The sequence below is a fragment of the Buteo buteo genome, chromosome 23 (assembly GCF_964188355.1).
Source record: "Buteo buteo chromosome 23, bButBut1.hap1.1, whole genome shotgun sequence".
Taxonomy (NCBI): Eukaryota; Metazoa; Chordata; class Aves; order Accipitriformes; family Accipitridae; genus Buteo; species Buteo buteo.
In genome coordinates, this window is record NC_134193.1 from 18,408,160 (window position 1) to 18,430,767 (window position 22,608).

The 22,608-nt window shown below is 37.7% G+C and overlaps 1 protein-coding gene across 1 annotated transcript in view; it reads right to left on the reverse strand.

Moving 5' to 3' along the window:
- MED27 (mediator complex subunit 27) overlaps positions 1–22,608 on the reverse strand; it is a 96,007-nt gene that overhangs the window by 52,168 nt on the left and 21,231 nt on the right. Inside the window, exon 3 of the mRNA XM_075054591.1 lies at positions 6,199–6,329. Coding sequence (XP_074910692.1) covers positions 6,199–6,329 — 131 coding nt within the window. The remainder of the gene's footprint in view (positions 1–6,198; positions 6,330–22,608) is intronic.

The following is a 22,608-nucleotide window of genomic DNA, read 5'->3' on the forward strand; positions in this document are numbered from 1 at the left end:
TTGTACTAAAACAGCTTCAGAAAACATCTGCAGAACAGGTGTTCATCAGTTTACTAAAAATAGAAAGAAAACAGTGCAACGATGTGATCCAAACTGTGCACAAGATACCAAATACTAAAACTAATGTTCAATCTACACAGTACACGGCTGCAAAGTAATTAAACCTATTCATGTAAATATTATTGTCTTACAATATAAAGAACCAATAAGGGATTAATTTGTGGAGCAAAAGGGTCACATATTTCAGCAACATGTTCTTTTACAGTTCCTGTTGCACTGTCTTGCTAAAGTCAAGCTAAAAGGAATACCGTGAGAAACTTAAACATGAACAGGGATATTAAATGAGCTCCTAGTATTGAAAGTTATTGGAAACTGATCTCTTCCTTATTAATGCAATTCCCCATCATGTACAAAAAGATATCTCCATGTTCCAGAATGCAAACAGAGTTTTAATCTTTAATTATATTCTCAACCTCAACTCTTCTGGAGAGAAGTATAGATGTGGGCCTGAGGATTATTGCTTTATTACATTATCATCTCTGTGGTATTTAATGAATATTGATACTTAATACAGCTCTGCCAGTAGGGGGAAAGAAGAATTTTAGAACTGCACAAAGAACTTCTGATGACTTTTCTCAAAACGGAAGAACATAGCCACCCACTTTGCTCTTCTACTCTTGAATGCTTTTCTTCGAAGAGGCCCAAATGTTAAGAGTACAGCTCATAATACTGAATGGGATTATTGCAATAACAACACTTGCGTGTTAAATAACCACATTCCCCACCGCCTATATACCAGGTGTCACACTTAGCTGGTACATCAGATTCTTAGTTTCAAAGTATGAATCCCTGGCTGGGATTTCAGACCTCTGTAACACAGTGAGGTCAGACTAGATAAGCATAATTTAAACATACGGTCTTAAAAAATACAAAACCTATGAACATTTATTGGCTTAAGCATGCTTTGCCATTATCTTTAGAATAATCTGCCTCTTTCTTTCATAATTAAAATCCCTGAACCTAGGAAACAATTAGATGCTGTTTATAAAACAAAATGCTGAAAAAAACCTTTCCTCCAAAAACTCTTGGCAAAGGGCTCATCAGGATTTTTCTTAATGTAAAAATGATAAATTACACAAGTTAAGTTCCAAATAATTTATTCTGGCACATCTGATGACTGGGTGCATGGTTTATATATATATATACACACATACCTTCCAGTTAACCACTAAAAATAGCAACATTTTATTTTTTGAATACTACATCACTGACTATTTTAAATGAAATTCCTTCCTCAAGAATTAATTTGTGTGTCCTGAAGAAAGCTGTTGAACAAATACAATAGAATGTTACAGTACTACTTATATGACAGAACCATAAAACTGATAGGGCATTAATGTTATTTATGAAAGAACTACACTTTGACTATGCTGGTACTGAATCAAGCTGCAATAAACACAGAGTTTGAGATATCTGTAAATTTATTTTCCAAATCCAGATGAACAGATTGCTGCTGAGCCAGTAAATTAACTTTTTTAAGGAGACCCCTCACTAAAGAGCATCTTTTGCTAATGTAGTTCCAAAGGATGGAGCAAGTATGGACTTCTTTTGAATATACCCATCTTCTCTAGAAGAAGAATCCAGATGGATTCTGAGGAGTAGAGAGCAGAATAGACACCTCCTCCATCTCACCCAGAACAAGTGGCAGAAACAACCTGGCCCTCCTGAGCCTCTGCCCAGCACTCTATCCTCAAGTCCTTATTATCTCCTAAAAGAAAAGTTATCTTCACAGATTTCTGTTGCTCATCTATCTAGACCAATGTCTTGTCTTTTTTTTTTTTTTTTTTTAGTAAAGGAAAAGTAATTTTGCTGGTCTGCTCCTAGCAATAGGATACAAATTCACAGAGATTTTTACTCAATCTATTACAATGTTTTCACTGTCAGGTTAGGGCATACATCAGACCACAAGAGATTTACAAGACAAGCTGAAGAGCCCTAAACCAAAAAAATTAGACTCTGTTTTACTCAAGCCTCTCTGTCCATTGAGCCTGAAGTTGTCAAACAAGGACCAGACTTCCACTTGTTTATTGTTTATAGTGTGCTTATTTCCCCAAAACTGCAAATGTCACAACAAATGAGCCTAAAAGGCACCATAAAGGGCAAGAGTCTCAGTACCTTTTGTGGTGAGCAAGTTTTTGTTCTGGCAATTTCCTTCCAGAGGAGACAGATGATTAATCTGGGAGCACTGAGAAAGCCCCACACAAAAGAGCTATCAAAGTCATAAGGTTTTCAGCTGACATCCCTAAAAATTCCCATTAAAATTAACTGACCCTCTTGTGTGTGCCGATGAACACAACCGCAAGAATATAGTCAACATCCTGTTTCCTCTTTTCTTTCTTCCTCCTCATCTCACTGTGACTCACTGCTGTCATTTTCCAGCTAGACAATGACATACTAGAGTCTGCTGGGCTCTCAGCAGGGTGGTCCACTGGCAGGGACCACCTCCATGGTCTTACTGCTCTCAGCCACCCCAGACTTTGGGGTGCAGCGTTCTGCTCCCACAGGGTCATGGAGACAACTTCATAACTGGGAATTTGCTTTTGAGATGTGGTACCAAGCAAAACAATACAAGATTAATTAACTGCGTCAATTACTACATTTCAAAAGGAAAGAAAAAACTAAGAGCCATCATTTCTTACCATATTTATTTATTTATTTCAAACAGAAGAAGCCATCCTAGTTTTCAGAACGGTTGCATGTATATGCTTTCCTAGTCACTTGGAAGGAGCTGACAGCTTTCAGCACTTCAGCAAACACTGCTTTAAGATTCTTAACAGAAGGAAGGAACCAGCAGCCAGATGAGAAGCATGTGAGGGAACGCATGTATTAGCAAGTACAGGGAGATGTCTTGTTAATAGAAGACAGAAGGAGGGACAAAGCAGGGAGAGAAAGAAGCCAGCAGTTAGTCATTTTCTCAAACAGATACATTTGGCTAGAAATGAGACGCATATCAATCTAGTATTCCTTTCTGCACTTTCAGAGCCAGTGAAAACCAATACTGAAAAGCAAAACTGAACACCAAAAGGTCTTTCTTCAAAACTGTTCAGCACCCTTAGAAGCCCTTGGATAATGAAAACAGTGAGAAAATGAAAATTTTCCTAGTACTGGTTGCATAGGACAGAGACCTTCCATTTTTAAAAATACCTTTCTGATTCAACATTGATGCTGCCATTTCAGATACCTACTAGTGAAAAACTAGACCTCTTCGCCTCCAAACCAGAGGACATCAAATGATGGCCTAAGGCTGGCAAGGGACAAATCAATGTGCTGACCAAGAATCAGCTTTGCCATTACCGAAATCCTTTGTCCAGCTCCTTCTGTGATCATGGAATAGGAAGAGATGGCTGAGCCTCCAAGACAGGCTGAGAAGGTTTGAGGTTTTTGTTTTGGGGTTTTTTTTTTGGTTGGTTGGTTTGGGGTTTTTGTTTGTTTGTTGGAAGGGAGAAGAAACAGCAGAGCAGGGAGAGAGACTGAAGACTCAAGTGAACAATGAGTTGACACAGCACAAGAATCAAGTTTTGTATTACCCCTCATGTGAAGAGACACCATTTGGGTATGTTCAGTCTGTGGAACAAAACTCAAGTCTCACCATACCAGTAAAAATCAAATATATGGATTAGCAAGGTAATTGCTCAGCTTGCATCATTGCCATTAAGAATGTAATGTGCAATAGCAAAAGTTACCCGTGCAGTTTCTTCAAGGAACAGGAACACAAACAAATAAATAGATCAGTAACATGGTCTCTAATGCTACCTTGAACTCAAATGAGGACATGTTTAGTATCAAACTATCCATATGCAAAATCTGCATAAAAATAAAACAGTTTTTAGAAGATTCTTTGTCCAAATTATCACCTGCGTTGCCTCCTGAGCAACAGTGTTTCCTGCATTCCCTTGCTGGCTGAAAAGGATTACTGCAGTGTTGCTATTTGCTCCAATCTGCTATCCTAAAATGACATTTTGGCACATAGGTGGTTTTAACTACTTAAGTTTAAGAAAAGCTCTAGATAATATAGTTGCTCTGAACAACATTTAATATATACTTGACTCATAGCACATTGTTACTCAGCCCAAAGACTTGTCACTGAGCTTAATTTTAATAGCATACATCAAAGCAAAAAAAGACAAAGAAATAGTTACCCCTTTCTTGACTAATCAATAAAGCTAAAAAAAAAAAAAAATCCCTGAATTGCCATGGGAAAATTAGTACGCAGTATGCCCTTTCAAGGAGATATGTAGTTGTGTACGTAGATGTTTTCTTTTTTTGCATTTTAGAGAGAATGAAGAGAAATAAAAAGAAAAAAAAAATCACAGCATGATTCATCATTATTAGCAGGAAACTACAGCAAAAAAATCAAGATACTGAAATCCATTTGCCATACTTTTTTTCTTTTCATACTTCTCATAAGCCTGTTTTTATAAGTCTTTTCATAATCTGCTTCTGCCCTGTGTTGGAGACATGATATTGGGCTCAACAGGTATTTGATTTGACTTAATATAACTATTATTCTCTTCTTAAGACACACCAAGATAGCAGATAAGGACAAATAAGGAAAGGTCAAAGCAAAGCCAGAGAGGAGGAAACCAGTGACAGATAAAGGGCCAGCTCAGCATAAACATATTATTTTCCCTGTGAATAATGCTGGAAGTAGTAATAAGATACTGAAACATAATTCAACTACTAGCTAAAGTTTAGTTACCACACTAAAATTTCATTCTATCTGCAAATTCTATGTAAATGCACCACTGAAGGAAAAATGACCTGCAGATAAAAAGACATACAATACCTTTAAATGTGTATATTATATACCTCATATTTTACAGTTTATACAGTTGCAACTGTTTCAAGTACAGACTTTTCTATGCAAAAATAGAAGCTAGCTCTTTCTCTCTCACTATACGTATTTCTAGTAACTGAAGAAGCCATGATTAAAAAAAACAAAACAGAACACCAAAATATTTTAAGATCTCTGAATAAAAACTGTGACAACTTGTATCACAGTACTCCAGTTTATAGACTTCTTGGAGAAGTCCATTTTAAGCTCTGGATAAACCTGATATCCCAACAAAGGAAGAAAACTATTTAGCCAGTTTGTCACATCATACCCCCGATCTTTCACAGGTATAAGAGAAAGAACATCTGGTTTTCAAACCTGTAGTTCTGCTAGAGCTGCCCTTCTAACCATTCTTCATCATCTGACTTACCAGTAAAACAATAGAACATTTATGGATTCTTGAATTAGCAGCCTTTTAAAGTTAATATGCAAGGGGAAAGCTCTGTTGACTCTGATTTTTTTCTCATTTCATATAAGGAAAAAACTCTAAACTTCCTTAGATTCTTTCATCAACTTAGGCCTGTGGACTCTGGTGACAACAGGGACTTTTTACAACTATGAAGCTTTTAGTAGCACAGTGTTTATACATCAGTGACTCTTGTTCTGTGAAAAAAAGCAGGCAGTTTCCACAAACTACAAGGATGCTCAGTACAATGAATAATTGCTTAGCACTTCATTTTCTACACAATGATAATTTTCTTATATGTAACTAAATATTTTAAGCAGTTTATTAATTTATAAGCTTAGTTGTGGACATTTCTGTGTTTTTGGCATCAGTACACAGACTGCCTAAAGTGTTGATACTCTATGTCCTCAAACAGTTTCTAAGTGTCCTCGTAATTGCTTGTCACCTGTAAAAGAGGTTTAGATCCAATGCAAAATTAACATATGGTGAACAGATGGACTCAGAACAGACGTTTGTCGAGAAAGTACTCACACCAAAGACTTTTTGGCTTCAGCCTTTTAGGACCTTCAGAAAAGTCCTACTTGAAGCTCCAAGTCATACTAATCAGGGGAACATCATTCTTCAATGACAATCTCGTGTTGCAAAAACTTTTATGACCTGCTACAAAGAAGAATGCTTGCAACTTTTCTGTTGTCACTCCATAAACAGAAGAAACAAAATACTGTTTCCATAGGGTACCCCACCCATCCAACAAGAATAAGTCAACTTGTATGAAACAAAAATGCAAGCACAAAGCTGCTATTATGATGACTTAAAAGAATAAATAATTAAATAAAAAGTTTAAAAAAAGAATCCGCCCCCCTCCCCCGCCAACTCTTCAACATATTCCATTACTTACTGAGGAGGTAAGACAAGAGTTGTCGGCTGGGCTTTTGGTCGGCGTTTTGCAGATACTCCCATCTGGTTGGCTGAACGTTTCAAAGACTGCTGATTCAAAAGGCCAGATGCTAGCCCGGCATGGTACTGCAACTGGATAATAAAAACCATATATATTAAAATACACACCACTGCAGTACTCTATGTCAGACCTCTACTATCTGTACCACCTGATTCAAATTACAGTCAGTCAGCAAGTTAATGTATGGTATTTCATATCTATATATTGCTTGGATGGAAGACAATATGAACAAGAGCATATTAAAAAAGTCTGCTGTGAAATTACAAGGAAATTATGCTATAGGGCAAGTAAGATGATGAATCAAAGACTTCCTCTCAAGTCCTACCTCTCCTGAAACTTGGGCTTGCTTTTAAATGTTAAGACTGTTTCTCCTCTCAAGAGATCAAGCATTCTTACCTTTTGGAAGAAGATAAGAGGAAGAAAGATGCAACCCTTTCACTATATAAACCAGCTTTTTAGAAATAACACATCTTTTTTTCTTAAACATAAAACCACAAAACATTCGCAAAGAAGTTTCTACCACTGTAAAGAAAAATCTAGCCTTTAAAATACCTGCTAGCACATCTCCATAGCTTTGCAGAATGATTCACATTCAGTAGCTTTCTCCTCTAACCTTTTATTTTACCTGCCAATGAAAGACAAATTTATGAAGGACACAACATGAATCTGCAAGATTTTTAGTGCATTCCCACTGCTCACAGATTTAAGAACAGCTACAGTGCTGTGTCTGTCCTGAAACCAGCTTCAAGTGCAACAAGTTACAAGCTCACCTCTAAACACTTTCAATCTACATTTACATTTAGCCCTCCATTTTTTAAGAGAAGGGGCAGGAGAAAGATTCGCTGTCAGACAAATGCAATTTCCTTCATCATTCTAGTCCCCACACCAATGTGTTCATTAAATTGTCTAAAGATTTGTTCTGAAAAAGGCAAACTGTTTAACACATTAACAACTCTAACCCCATGGTCTGCATCTAAAAAAAGGTTACAGAAAATAAAGTGGTCTTAGGCAAAGCTATTCTGCAGGGTACTGGCTGAAAATGAGGGAAGCAAAGCTTGGTAAAGTGATCTACTTGAAAACGACTATTAAAATGAGCGAAGCTATCCTGTGAGCCAATTTGACTCAAATGTCAATGCTCAGAGCATCCATAAGGCTTTTTAACAGGCTCCTGATTTACTTGGCTGCTTTGCCACGTCATCTCAGCCATGGCACAACATGAAGACACATCGCATTCCTAATGGGAAGAGAACCATGCTCCGCCAGGGAAGGCAGGGGGATTGTAATGCCCCTAGCACTCTGCTTAGACCAATGAATTTTGCTCAAATTTGTTTTTCTCCGACAGATTTCTGAAATGGGGGAGAAAAAAAAAAGAAAAAAAGAAATCAATGAGAGCAATGGACAGTACATGTTTGAAAGGCAATGTTTCAAAGTGTCAGGGGCTTAGTTTTCAATCTTCACTACCAGAATTTGCAGTGAGTGCAATATGCAGGGAATTAAAGGGAAAGACCGCTCTGGCAGAAGACCCCTCTGACTCCAGGAATACACTTGTCCCTGTTCTTCTTGCATCTTATTAAGAGCAGCCCTCCTTCAGCAATTATGTGCTGTTGACACCATTCACTTACGTTCAGTGCGCAGAATGACACTGACAGGTATTTCAAGTAAATACCATTATTTGGACACTTGCTCAGAAATGGAGGTAATCACAGGTGCTAATCATAGACGAATTTTAAATGCAACCTTTTAAAAACATTTCATAACCTCCTGGTTAATCTGACATTTAGTGGTCAGGCATAAAAAAAAGGAATTAAAAATAAATATATTCTAAAAACCAATTCTGTCCTTGAAGGCTGACTCCCAATGATTAAGCTATTTTTATTAATTATAAGTATTTCTTTATAATCTACCTTTGCTCCTAGGAATGCAGGTCCAACTGTCAAAATCTATAAGGGTCATTAAATATTTACAAAACTATCCTTATAATGGGAGAAAAGGTCAAAGTTAATAAAACTGACAGGCAGCTTCTGTCCAACTTGATTTATACATTATTAAAGTATCACATACTGTATTGCACAGAATGCATTCCTTTTTGGGGGCACAGGGGTGTTAACTGAAGAGACTGGGAAATTGTTTCTTAATCCTTTGTTCTGAGGAGCAGAAACAAGACTGAAAATAGTGCCAAATCAGTACCACTAGCATCAAAAGTATAGCAGGGAGATTCAGCAGTCCTGATAGATAATAAACATGCCATTCAGTTCCTTTCTCCTTTTGCAAAATAAATACCTTTGTCTGCCAGCATCGGCCATGACAGCAAATCTCAGTAAAAAAAATACCAATCGCCTCAAAATTTTTGCTTACTAACAAGAGAACGCTGTTTCCAAACATCATCTCTTCGCCTTAGGGAACACACATGAAACACACTGTCAGAGGATATTAGGAGTGCTAAAAGGCTCATACAGGGAAGCTGAGATGAGTTCATGGGACACAAACCCTTTGAGGGTTAAGAAACACACAGAAACCATATTAGCTCAAGAAATCCCTGAGCCAGAGACTGCTGATAGCTGGAATAACATTGGGGAGAACATTGTATACAGGCATATGCTTACAGCTAATGCTGGAGATGAGATATGGGGCGACGTGATCCTTTGGTATGTGTTGGCAGAGCTGTTGTGTCTTTCAGTTAGTGTCTACAGAGGGGTGCTCCATGCAGGTTTAAGAGACCCTGCAACCCAACGCAGCCAAAAGTTGGGCACTTGTGGATGGTCACAACTGCCTTCCCTAAGTGTATTCCCAACGACCTTCCACCTGCTTTTAAAAACCGTGCTCATTTAAACCAGCAGAATGGTAAACAGCAATAGCTTTATCCATAAAACATGTTAAATACTCACTGAACTTGAGTATTTGTGCAGCACTAGGTAGTACTGCAAATCATTTCTTTATCAGCCGCTTAGGAATTCCCTATCATTCAGAGGCTTTATTACAGCAAGCATCCACGTCTTTCAGCTTTGGGGAATTCCAACTGGTTTATGTGAAGCTAAGCTCTTTACTTCCTAATGAAATATTCCTCTGTAAAATTTCAACAAGATTGATCTTTGTCCCCCAATACATGCAGATGAAACACAAAATCTATTTCAGAAAACTAAGAAATAAAAAACAACAACAAAAAAATCAATTTATAACACTTAGCAGCTAGGATATACACCAGTGCCAACCTGTGCAGTTTTATGATGAGTCTCATGATAGCTGATATTTTTCTTAAAACTGTGGTTCCAAGTAGATGTGTGAATTCCACATTTTAAAAATCAAAAGAGACTCTAGTTGTCAAGGATGTAGGAAAAGTACTGAAAATTAACACTTCAATACATACAAAAGCTTTACCTGAAGGTAAATAAGAACAGAAGTTGGAGTATTTTTAAATTTCATTATTTTTGAGATTCATTATTTTTCTATGGTAATAGCAAGATGGCCTGTATTTTCTAGAAGAAATGTTTATCGGTGATGTTTTACAGGTGCCATAATTCACATTTTCACAGTGTTCCTGAGTATATGAAAACTACATTCATATATTAACGGCTCTCCATCTTCCTCACAAAGTGAAATACATCATAGCAGAGATAGCACTTTGGAGTCAGTTTTCTCACAGCTGTAATTGTAAGGAGGGCAATTTCTTCATTCACGTAAGATGTCTTTGGCTTTCACATGAACTATTTAAACAGAGAAGGTGTATTAGAGAAATGCAGACTGGATTTATTTCCAAGAGCATTAATTTTTTTAAAAAGTTAATCACATATCTTTTATTTATTCTACACCAGTGACTCTCTTCTCACGAGAAACAAGGCAATGCACCTCCTAAAACAATCAAAACAAAAAAGAATCCCTCCATGCCCCTGAAAGATCACACTATCTTCTGCAGATGATCTTTAAGGTTTGGAGCAGACAGAGACCTTCTGCTACAGCCAAACCACAGCCAAAGGGCTTAAACCAGAACAATGCAGTAAGGCCCCTTCATTAAATAGAAATGTACTGACTGTATCGTGACTGATCATATTTTGGCCTATAGGATTACTTTATAGTGTATGTTATGAAACTACAAACACATACACAGAGCTAATTTAAAACTTTTAAAATTAAAGCTCCATCATTAGAATCATGCTGGGTCTAAAGGTCTTTAGCTTACATAATTCATGGGCTGGAAATTTTGCATGTGCTGACTGCTGACCAAACAAGTCATTACACTCCACTTACTGACAAGGCCATTTAACATTGCAAAAACCGGTTGGGTAGGAAGAAGGTAAGAATCAAGGGGGAAAACAAACAAACAATCACTTGGAGCATTTACAACTGACCACGTCAAGGAGCATTTACAATTGACCATGTCAACTCACAGTTGCACATTAAATTTACATATTACCATTATTTAAAGCTTTTTAAGCTTTAGGTTTTCTTTGAAAAGTAAAAGCAGAAAAATGACTTTTCTTTATAATCACATTACTCTGTTGTGATGTTTCTTCCATTCTCATGGAAATACTTACTGACCACATACATAAACAAAAAAGCATTTTCTCAGATATAGGTAATATAAAAACAGAGTTTATTTCCATTCCTCCAAGAAATGGGCTTTTTCAGAAGTGACTGACAGATACTTACCCATCACAGAATTTGAGTTCATTGTAATACTGGAGAACGCATGCACATTTGCCTCCTTTTAAGATACACAGTACTTTGCCCCTCATCATTAAACTATTTCTCCCTTGCAGCTAACAAGGGATTTGTCTACTATGATAAAACTCCAGTTGTTCTTTTGAAAAGAGCAATGAGCAAGCAAGCAAGTAGGACACTCCCACAGTTTCATCTCTGCAGACTTAAGTAGGCAAGAGAGAAATTACACTACCATAATTGGTATTTTTAAGCTTCTCTCAGATAATGAGGCCAGTTTGGAAATTCTCTTTTTCTCCAAACAATATTTGATCATTTTAGGATAGCTGAATTCTTGACTTGGCCAAAACAGCATCAATAAACCAAAAGAGCAGCCTCCAATTCCTTTACTCATTGGTTTTCCCCTTGTGGAACTGGGTTGCAGGCTTTTTAATTAATAGGAAAGCTAGACATTGTGCCTTTGCTCTAGCTTACAATTTAATTAGAACACTTTGTTCTATTTTTTCAGCGCATTTATGCCCCCCAAACTCTTTCCAGTTTACAAGAATATTTAAGCAACAAATACCGATCCATGATGGGAAGAAAGACTATACCCATCCCACTCTTTTTTAAATCCTTGTACAAAAGTTACTGTATCTTTTCCTAAACACCCTGATCCTACTAAACTGTGAAACTAATGAGCCACTCGCAGGCCACGGCTCTTATTTGCATTGCATTGAGATGCACAGTGCCATTGCCTCACCCTGGTCAATTAACCAGGAGATACGGAGCATTCTGAGGACATCTACCTGCATATGCAATCTTGGTTTTCCCTTAGGTCTCTCCTCCTCCCTCCCAAGGCTAGGGGGCTGAAGAACAAGTTTAGACATTTTATATACATATATATATACACACACATACACACACACACATATATATATAAAAAAAGGTACAATAGTAAGAAATGGATTGACACATAACCCTGTTTCTTTTAACATCTTGTCTTCACTACATTTTTTTATTCCATTGTCTTTGAATTCCTATTTTTGCTGAGTACTGTTTTAATTAGTTTCAGATTTCAGCCTTAAAGTGTGTTCTTTCCATACTTTTCTTTCAAAAACATTGAAGTTCGGCTGATGAATGACTGCATCAATGTTCCCTCACTCCAATAACTGCTTGCAATTCTTTGGCTTTTCACCATGCAGAGATAGCAAATCTGGCGCACTTTCTTCAAGGAATTGGTCAAAACTTCAGCATCTGCATCCTTGCTGCCAATAAAATTATCTGCGCTGTTCAAAACCTCCGCAAAAGCCACTACTCCTCCAGGTTTCGTTTTTGGGGTTTTTTTTGTTGTTGTTTGTTTGGGGTTTTTTAAGTATTGTGGAATCCATTTAATATTTACGTCAGTGACATGTTCTTGCTTTTTGGATAATACCAATGCAAAGGGACACTACACAGCCAACAGGCTCTGAGGTTTAAAGAGATCTAGTATTTGAAATGGATAAAGAGGCAGAGTAATCATAATCTGGGGCTACACACTACTTTATTTACCTCTTCAGAATAACTGTATTTTATGCTTAAGATGTTTATAAATACCTCCGGGTGCTCTGAAGGGCTTGAACATATATACTTCCTGAAAGATAACTAAATGAACTGGTATTTCATTGGATATGCAACTACAACCCAGACACGCAACAGAATCACAAAAAGCAGAGTAAAATTATTACATTGCGTTCTGCATCTAAATGACAAAATAAAACCATGTGCAGTAACAAACAGCAGTGTTTTCAAGTAACTCTGAGCTCAACGGTAGCAGTTGGTACGGAGGTTGTCCACTAATAGGCAATTGGTGTTAGTGTCGCTCTATGTGATATATTCACACTTGTGTGTTCACTGAATGGATTTCATTAAAGTCTGAAGACCCAAGAAGTGCACTTGATCAATATTTGACAGAAAATCCAAATTCCTTTTTGACAAAAGCATTATCTTTGCATAGGACAAATAATCTGTAGCAGGGAAAAGTCATCATTAAAACTCAAGACTGAATAAGGACACAATTAGTATCTTTCCCCAGTGCTGCTGTGCTCCCTTAAACAGCCACCAGAACTTTGAACTGAAGACACTGCTCTCACACTAAAATTAATATTTTCTAAAGCCCTAGACTAAATCTTTGGTGTCAGGGGCTCAGGTGGCAGCTATGTCAGTATAAAGAATGGCCTGCTGCCTCTGTGACAGGGGATGCTCAGGTGCTTATATAAGAAATGTGGAGATACTTTAAAAATGAGTGGTAGAATAAAGGGCTGCAATCAGCTACAGAAACACTCTTCAAATTGTCTACCAGCATGCCATGATTTGCAGTACTGTGATTGGGCTTTACCACTACAGCAAACAAACTACTTTTCAGACAAATAAAGAAATGAATACTCTTCTTCAATAAAATGTCTCCAAGCTGCAAATCCAACTAGCCCAGTTGCACCATCAGACAAAGGGGAGAAAGACAGTCAAAGAACAGAGAGGGAAATCTATTAGTGGATAAGCAATATAGCAGTAATGACCCCGGCTGGTACTCAGGGAAAAAAAATTTAGCTCCACAACTCATTAAATTTAATTATTTTAACTTCTGTTAAATGCCTTTCCTTAGCTTTGGTCACCTGCACAATAATTAAAATGCACAATATATTTGGACTAGCAAATACCCACACTGAGTATCAGACAACAGCTATTAGCCTAGCCATAGGTCTTTCTGCCAGCATACAGAAATCTGGCTTTACTCAGTCTCCCATGGCCTCCCTGAAGGGGAAGCTATACTCAAAGATCAGAACTCCAGCATACAGTTCATCCTGATGCAGGTATGCCATGGGCAGATGGATACACTTTGCCAAGGTATACCAGACATCACTGTTCTCTTCTACTAGAGGTGATTACACTACCATGCCAGCAGAAGGGGTTGCATGAATATGGTTTAAACTGAGCTGAACTTGCCAAATTAGGAGAGAACTCTTCCTTAAATGGCTGCTTTTGCTAACATCCTCTTTCTTTACATCTAGCAGACATCCCAAAGCAATGCTGCTGGGAATGCTGACTTCCAGCCCACTAGCAAGGACAACCAATTAAAGCTTGAAGCAGGACAGTTAGATCTGGAACAGAATGTATATGGCCTATTTCCCTATATGAACATTCCTACTATACTTTCAGAATATTCATGATCAGATTAATTTATACTCCTTCCAAGACACTATAAAGTGACCCACAGAAAGCACTCATACGCAAATAATAGCAACCGATACAGATCAGTTATAAGTGGTTAGAAGAGTTTTAAATTCTCATCCTCCCTTGTAACGCAGATTTTTGCACAAACTCTAGAATCACCATAGGTGGCTGGAAGTTAGAAATCAGCTGCATTCTGGAGGATGAGTGTCAAAAAGAAACACATCATTTTCCCCCCTTTAAAACATATCACATTCAACACTGAATGGACATCTCTAGAATACCTGTTGGAAAAGATGACCATAACCACTGTACTTGCAAGCAGAATGCTGAAATGTAAGGGTCAACAAAACCTGAAACTTTGCCTCCTCTCCTCCTCCCCACCAAGGCAATTAAAAAAAGAGCTTTTCTGCCCTTACTCAAGTTTTCTGTGTTCAAAAATTAACAATATATATCTGAATCCTGTCTTCAACCTCACACTGACTTTTGGGAGACAGAGCAATCCTCCTGTTACTTAGCAGGAGCGCGAGCTCTTCCTTCTCTGAGAAGTTTCACTGAAAATTTCCTCCAGCTAAAACAATATTATGCGTTAACTAAGAACTCTAAATTTAAACTCAATTATATTTTTAAAACTCTTCAGAATAGCCACTTATGGCTTACAACATGGACTTTTGGGAATTTTATCTGAAACAGAACACCGGATTTAAGAAAAACTAGCTCTCTGCATTTACGTAGGACATTTACGTGAGAAGTTGGATAATCATGAATCCTTGTCATTTGTATACAAGGTAGAGAAATCATCTTACTCCATACTGCTAGAAACCAAAAAGTGGTTTACTGCATCAGTTTGTGCAATGCACTATTGCCAATAGCAACATATGGCCAAACTTTATTTCCAAAAAAATAAACGAACCCCCTACCCTTAGTGATTTTTTACTGTCTCTACTTTTTAGATGACCAAGGTGTAATGCATGAAAATGCTAACTTTTGAAAAATCAATTTAAAGGATATTTCAAGTTAGACATCCAAAAAATAGACATTTATAAAAGTCTTAGTCAAATTATTTCTTTAGACTTCAAAGAGTTAAATTATGAATGTTTTTAGGAATGAAAAAAGAATCTATCAGATTTGATTGATAAAAGTGTAGCTTTTAACTAAGACTGAAATAACTGAAGACTGGCAACATTTTTTTCCAGAATAATATGCTTCCTCTGCTTTTTTCAGCACAGTGCACATAAATCAAAGAAATGTTAAAGAGGCCCATACATCACAAGCTGGCATTTCCAAACTATTTACAAAATCTGTAATAGTCAAGAGGATGGAAAATATAGAAGTGTGACCAGCAAAGTTACTGAAAGTAAAAAAGGTAGTTCTACCATCCCATCAGGGTTAATTAAGGTTGGAAAAAGCTCTCAATTGTAGAATTTAAAAATACTAAACCAAAACGATCCTGATAATGCAGGGTTACGAAAAGGAAAGAAGACAGTATATCAACCAAAACAGAGAAAAGGTGGATTTGAGCAACGTGCTTGTTCCACGCACGTGGTTCTGAAAATAGATAAAGCAAATGCCCTAATAAGGCTTGCAATACATACAAAAGAAGGGCTGACTTTGCATCTGCAAAAAGACAACCCCCAAAATATCAGTAACTCCAGTACTTAGCTGCGTATCCATCAAATTTTCACACCCCAACATCTAAGCATACAACAGACTTATACAGATGAGGTTTTCCTCACCAACTTTTACAAATGAGAATCTCATCTCCTCTTCTGAAAGGAAAGACATGGATTATGGAAAGTTTATCTGTCCATCTGTTGAAGATGTCACACTCTGACTAGAGAGTGCAAAAAGCACAGAGATGTTTTACAACCAAATCCAAAACTTACTGTAGTCTGAACTAGTGTAAAAGCCATATGCTTTGCAAAAACACCTCTTTTGCTACACATTTTTTTACCACAGCACAGAGTAACAGTTCGAAAGCTGCTGTAATCTTTATTTCTGAAAATAGATCACATATTCTTACTCTCATCTGCCACGCTCGGGTAAGATAACCGATCAGAAACCAGAAAAACAAGGGAATACTACACTGTGCAATGAAAGCTAAAAAAAGACACATTCCATTGCAAGAAGTTACCCGCAGTTTACAGGTAAAGCAGCAGCTCAGAGAGCCCAAGATCGGGAACAGGATGATGTGCCGAACAGAAGGGTTTGGTGGAATGGCACATAAAGCCATCTTACAGTTTTCTCTGTCAGTGTTGAAGACTTCGAGTAGCAGTATTTCAGATGAAGCCAGGGGGGACCTCAGAAATATCTTTAGGACTAAAACAAATGGAATACATTTCATATTATTTTCATGGGAGCTTATAATGATATTATAACTAACTCAATTACACCACAAGATTAATAGCCTTTAAAATGCTCCCAGTCATTCATTACAGGCCTAATTAAAACTCTCTTTTGGTGCTGAGCCAGCAAGAAATATGGAACTACTTGCTAACTAACCATATATAAGTATATATGGTATTATCTTTATCATGCTGTTTGTTTCCATGGCCACAATTCAGTAAGCAGTTTGGTTTGTTTTTTTAAAAAAATAGTATCAAAGGCAACGAGAAAAATGGACAAGATGCCACTTGAGAGGCTTCCACACCTGCAAACTCATCAGCTCACTACAGCTAACCAGTCTATTTCTAGTCTTGCTGCAACAGTTAAGGGCTTCTACAATAGCAGATGCCTTTCCTCCCACACATCAATTAATTTGCAAATGCACTCAGGTTGTAGAAATAATGAAGTGCTGAATGCTTTCCTATTGACAAGTTTTGCTGTCAGGAGGTGGATGCTGTAGGCGAAGTGCTAAAATGCGCTGCTGCTACATGCATGCCAAAGGAAAGACATGCCACGCCACATGAAACTTGGTCGACAGCTATCAGGGCACATCAATTATTTTATTTACCCCTCTCTCACTGGAACCAAAAGGAAGAAATCCTCTCCAAAAGCTTTTTATTGTATTTATCTAGGTATTTATAACACACCATTTACAGTGAGATCTGAGCTTTTGTGCTGACCCAAGAAACTTTTCATATTTGAGAAGAGTAGTGTTTTTTCATGTATTGTTATATATGCTAAAAAAGTTACATTACAATAGTTAAGGTTACAAATGAAGAATTCAATAACTAGGAAATCCTTGAATTCGTATTGCCTATGCAATCTAAACTCTGTGCTAAGGATGCAGACTGATTATATGCTTTTTCCCCAAGGACCTCAAATTACCAGTCTGCAGGATCGAATGGATGAAGAGGCAGTTATTCAGCACCCATTTTCATGCACAGAATGTTATTTACAGTATTTCACACAATGCCCACACTTATCTTCTCAGATGTCTTCTATGATATTTTCCGGCTTTATCTTGCTTCTTTACAAATACTGTTAGATATACCTTCACAGTTCTTATTCCACTCATGCTGGGTGTGGATCTGAGGAATTTTTAAGAACATTAAATGTTTTTACTACTTACTATATTTGTAGTAGACTTCCTATAGATAACAACTGCAGTCAGGTGCTCAGCAAATCTTCAAAGGAGCCAGAAAAGGCTTTAAGCCAAGTCATGGCAAGGTTGGAATCTCTACCCCCACTTCTATCACTTGAAATAAAGGATTAGTCAGTAGCAGTTCACCATTACTTTCTGTCTTGATCAGCCACTAATTGGAAGTGAAGCAGATCTTGCCAGCTATTATCTGAAAATAAGTCAAAAAATGAGATTCTTAACTTTCAAATTCTATTCTACGCTCTGGAGGACAGCATGTTCTCATGGATACAGACCCTTCTCATTTTGTGTCCTCAAATTAGAAGCCATATAGCTAGGGAGCAAAGAACAGACACACACACAAAAAAAAAAGTGTTATATTATGGTTAAGAGAGCCTGGATGGTTGGAGCAGATCCTTTCCACAAGTTTCCTAGGAAATATTAAGTCATTCTAAAAGAACCTTTGTGAACATTTAGTCTTGCCTCTTACCTAATTCAAGTTACTTTGTGTTTATAATTTAGCAAACATAGTTAGAAAAAACAGAATATGCATGTGCTCACCTTTCAAGTCTTCCAAGGAAGGTGAATCCCATACTATTCCTCTCCAGTTCTTCCAGTGTTTAATTACCACAAGTGTTTAAACCACACACCTCAGCTGTAGTCTGAATTTGTTATACTTCTATTTTCAATTACTGATATTTTTTTTTCTTTGCTTGCTATAATGAAGATCCCTCTTATCCACTTTTTCCCCCTCAATAAAGATGTTGGTACAAAGCAAGTGAGTCATCCATTATCTTTTCTTTCATGAGTGAAATAAATTGAACTTGTTTGATCATACAGAAGGAGCATAGGAATCCAAATGCTTTTGATCAGTTCTCATGTCTCTCAACTAGAAAACCTCAAATTAACAGGCACCTAGACAAATGGTAACTAAGTAGTTTTACAATTAAAATAATGCTTAAAACCATTTTCAAGTGTTAATAACTGAAAATATTACTAGTACAGGTACTAACAGGTAAAGAAACTTGTTGTTAAAAATAGATGATTTTCTGCTTTTTTAAATATGCGATTTTCAGGCTGACCTTGTCCCTTTTAAATTTTTATAGCATCTTCAGTTCCAATTTGAGATTTTCATACAGGGTAGGCAAACCTTCTTATGTTCTATATTAAATGCAAGACACCTTCTTGGCATGATGTGCAATATTAATAATATAACAGTACCAATTTCAGGAGCAGCAATGTAGCATCAACACACGCATACCTACATGAATAGAAATTTAACCATGTATATCACAGAAATCTTTAATACATCACAGGAAAAAAAGCAGGTCTAAGACAGCTCAAACACAATTTGAGATTTCCTCTTTTGCCATACAAACACATGACCTTGTCATGCTTCAGAAGGTAACACCAACGTAGCTGATGCAAGAAAACATATGCTTCTCTTTACTGGACTCAAAATAGAAATAGAGGGGAAAGAGAATGATACTCAGGGCCAAACCCAGGTTTCTGAAGACTAGACTGGCAGCTGTTGCTGTATTCAGCACAAAATATCCCCACTCATGCAAGCTCTACAGTACTCCTATCACTAATCGCCACAACAGAATTTGAAAAATACTTTTTGGAATTACATACACTACAGATTCTTTATTTAGCTAGGAATGTGCACTGATGTTATCAGAAGAGTTTTCAAACTTTGAGCCTGAGCCATTTTTAAGTTGCTGTGGGACACAGTTAAAGCCACAGGAAAACCTAAATGATTAATTTTTATGGATTTCAAAGGAGACTGACACACATTTGACTTTCCATGCATCGGCTGTCTTGCAGGGCACTCTTCAATAACCCAATTACCACTTAAATGTCTACCATCTAACCCACAGACATTTCAGCTTCTCATCTAAACCTGGACATACCTTATTTCTCTATCTTGATAATCACTAAGAAAATCTTACTGAATCAAAAAACAGCAGTTCATCAGTAGCCCAGTTTAAGGCACCAAGTAAACAGACATTCCTCTCACTGCTTTGTGGACTTCATTATTAATGAAGTAAAAACTGCAGACATCAATCTATTGCTTCAGGTGGCCATCATAAGAAAAATAAATAGAAAGTTAATGTGGCTGGCCACAGTGGCTTATCTGGCATATTTACTGGAAGGTAAATTAAGAGCACTAATGACCACAGTGCTACAAGCGAGGTAACAATATTGGATTGGAATAGAAAATTCTTCTATACAGCTTCATCTGACAAAGTGCTGTGCTTCCTCCCTCAAACTGTAAGACAAACTTCTGTGATTGTTCCAACTACTTCACCCTTCCCTGCTGAAGGCCACGCTGCCTACAAGCCCCAAGGACATATTGGTCAAAACAAATGGACAGTACTGGCTGCCTTCTCTTTTACTGAATGTTTCCCATTACCAAGAAAAGAAAAAAAAAACAAGAGAGAGAGGGGAAAATAAAAAACACCAAAGGCAGTGGCACCACAATATTACTTAGGCTCTTGAAAAAAGTTGGAGGAGGCTCTGAGGAGGTTCTCCTTCCCCACACCTCTATTACCCAGCTGAGGGTGCCCCAGAAGTGAGCCCACAGCGAACGGCAGAACTGCCCCACGGCACGGCACGCCGCAGCGGAGGTTGCACAACGCTCCTCGCTGCTGTACCTCACAGCCTGACTGAAATAGCAGCAGCAGCTTACCAGGCTTCAGATGCTACGGAGACTCAAAGCCTTCAGCTAGATTTGAGCTGTCTGACATTGTATCTGAAATACGCAGAAGGAAGAAATGTTTTTCTTGCTGTTCAGTTCATTTTATGGTATGTTATCAAAACCACCCCTCTATCCTGGACTGGAAAACTCCAAAAAGTCCATCTGACTGGCACCAGCACCGGCTTCCCTATACACAGTTTCCATTGTACCAAAATTTCAGTACCACCCTACTGTGAACTGGTGTCCACCTCATCTTATCAAATGCCTCCCATAAAATCACAACACATCCAATATACATGGTCTGCCACCCTCCAAAACTTGCCAGTCCTGAACAGCTACAAAATGGTGTACCCTATATTCTCACTTGTTACTACCTTTCTCACCTTAAAAATCAAAGCATCCCCTTCTCCTCCAACAGTTTTGATCTGCCCATATGCAAACACCTTATGAAGCTAAGCACGCCACGGTGCCCATCGCTGCAGCTACCGTGGGCACAGAACATCAGAGAACTATTGAAAGTGACTACAGTTTAGCCTGAACAGTGAATTCAGAATGTAAAATACATATTATACATATAAGAAAAAAAAAAACCAAAACCAAACCTGCATCTTTTTGATCTTAAAGATAGACAAGGAAACTACATTTAAAAAAAATACACAATTGTTACATTACGATTAGGTCTTGAAACAGACACAAGCTGATGAATTCAGCATTAAGTTTTCCAAAAGTATCCTTAACTCTTCAGCAGTGCACACTTAACATAGCCAAAAAGGATCTTTCTGTATGAGATCAAACTGCCAGCAGTATGACAAACTGGTGTGCATTTAAGGAAACTGGGGCGGTGGGGGAGCAAAATACTGCTTTTCGCAAACCATGATTTTTTAACTTGTTTCTATCACTTCTCCAGCTACAAAATCTTTTGTAAATGAGGAAAGTACCTACCTACCTCGCAAAGTTTATTTTATCAAGCCAATAATTCAGCAATGTGAATGACCAACAATTCACTCAACTACAGTTTTTCCCCAAGGCATTAAAAAAAGAAAAAAAAAAAGAGCAAGGAAAACTTATAAATGGGGCTGAAAGAGCTGAACACTTGCTGTTGGCACACTAAACAAACAGGAACAATTGAAAGCCACAGAGCAATTAGTAATTTATACTACTGAGCCTAATGCTTGGACAGTAAGAAAAACAGATGGCTCTGCAATATGGAGACGGGTCCATGAAAAGCAATCAGCACAGGGATGCTGCAATAACGTAGTAGCAATAGTTTGCTTGGTTGTTGCAACAGCCATAGCAAACTGAATTGCATCATTTCAGGGTATAAAACAAACCAAAAGTAAACAAGATTAAAACAAAATAGAACTTATTACAGTTAGCTTATATTCCTTGACAAAGTATGGTCTAGTTTGAGGGTTTTTTGGACAGTCCTGCATAGTTCTGTGCAAATAAATGAGCCTAATCTACTGGGCACTAGCAGTGTTCCTCTTCCTGTCCCGTCCCCCTCCCAGTAATTCTGCATCATACTGAACGGCTATGAACGTCAGCTGTTTAGTTCTACTTTTAGCTCTGCTTTAAATAAAAGTGTGCTGAGTGCACGCTGCATAATGACGGCTCAAAACCATGGAGATGGTACAGACTGCAATTGGGCAGCATTACCAAGGTGGGGGTGGTGGTGGCATTTTTTGGTTTGGTTTTTTTGTTGTTTTTTTTCTCTCTCTTTCTGGCAGACGTATTTGATTTGTGGAACAAAACCAAAATTTGCCAAGGGAAGTTTCCAACTACATGCTGGAGCAGACAAGCAGCTGGCTCGTTTCAAATAGAAGTCCTGTTTCAGACCTTAAGGACATACTCAGAGGCAATGGACTCACAGTGCACATGCACACATAAACACATGAAAAACAGGTGAAGGACTTCTTGACAAACGTGCAAGGAGCTCAAACTATTTGTTTTCCTTAAGTATTACATTTCAAGGCCATTGTGATTAAGCAATTTATCAATCATGCAAGACTTTTAATAATCTAAAAATCTAATTGCAACTTTTCAGAAAGGCCAAATCATTATAAACAATTTGACCACAGGAACCTCTTAAAAATATATATATGCTCTCTATCAGAGCACAGATGAAAACCTAGGTTTAAAGCCAAGCATAAGATTCTTCTTCCTCTGCAACTTTCCTACAATAAACCAGGTTGTTTAAAGGGCAAGGTCAGTAGCTGGAGTTAACAGAGGAAGCATCATCACACCCTGCACACCATGACAGGCGATGCTATTCAGCTGCAGATTATGC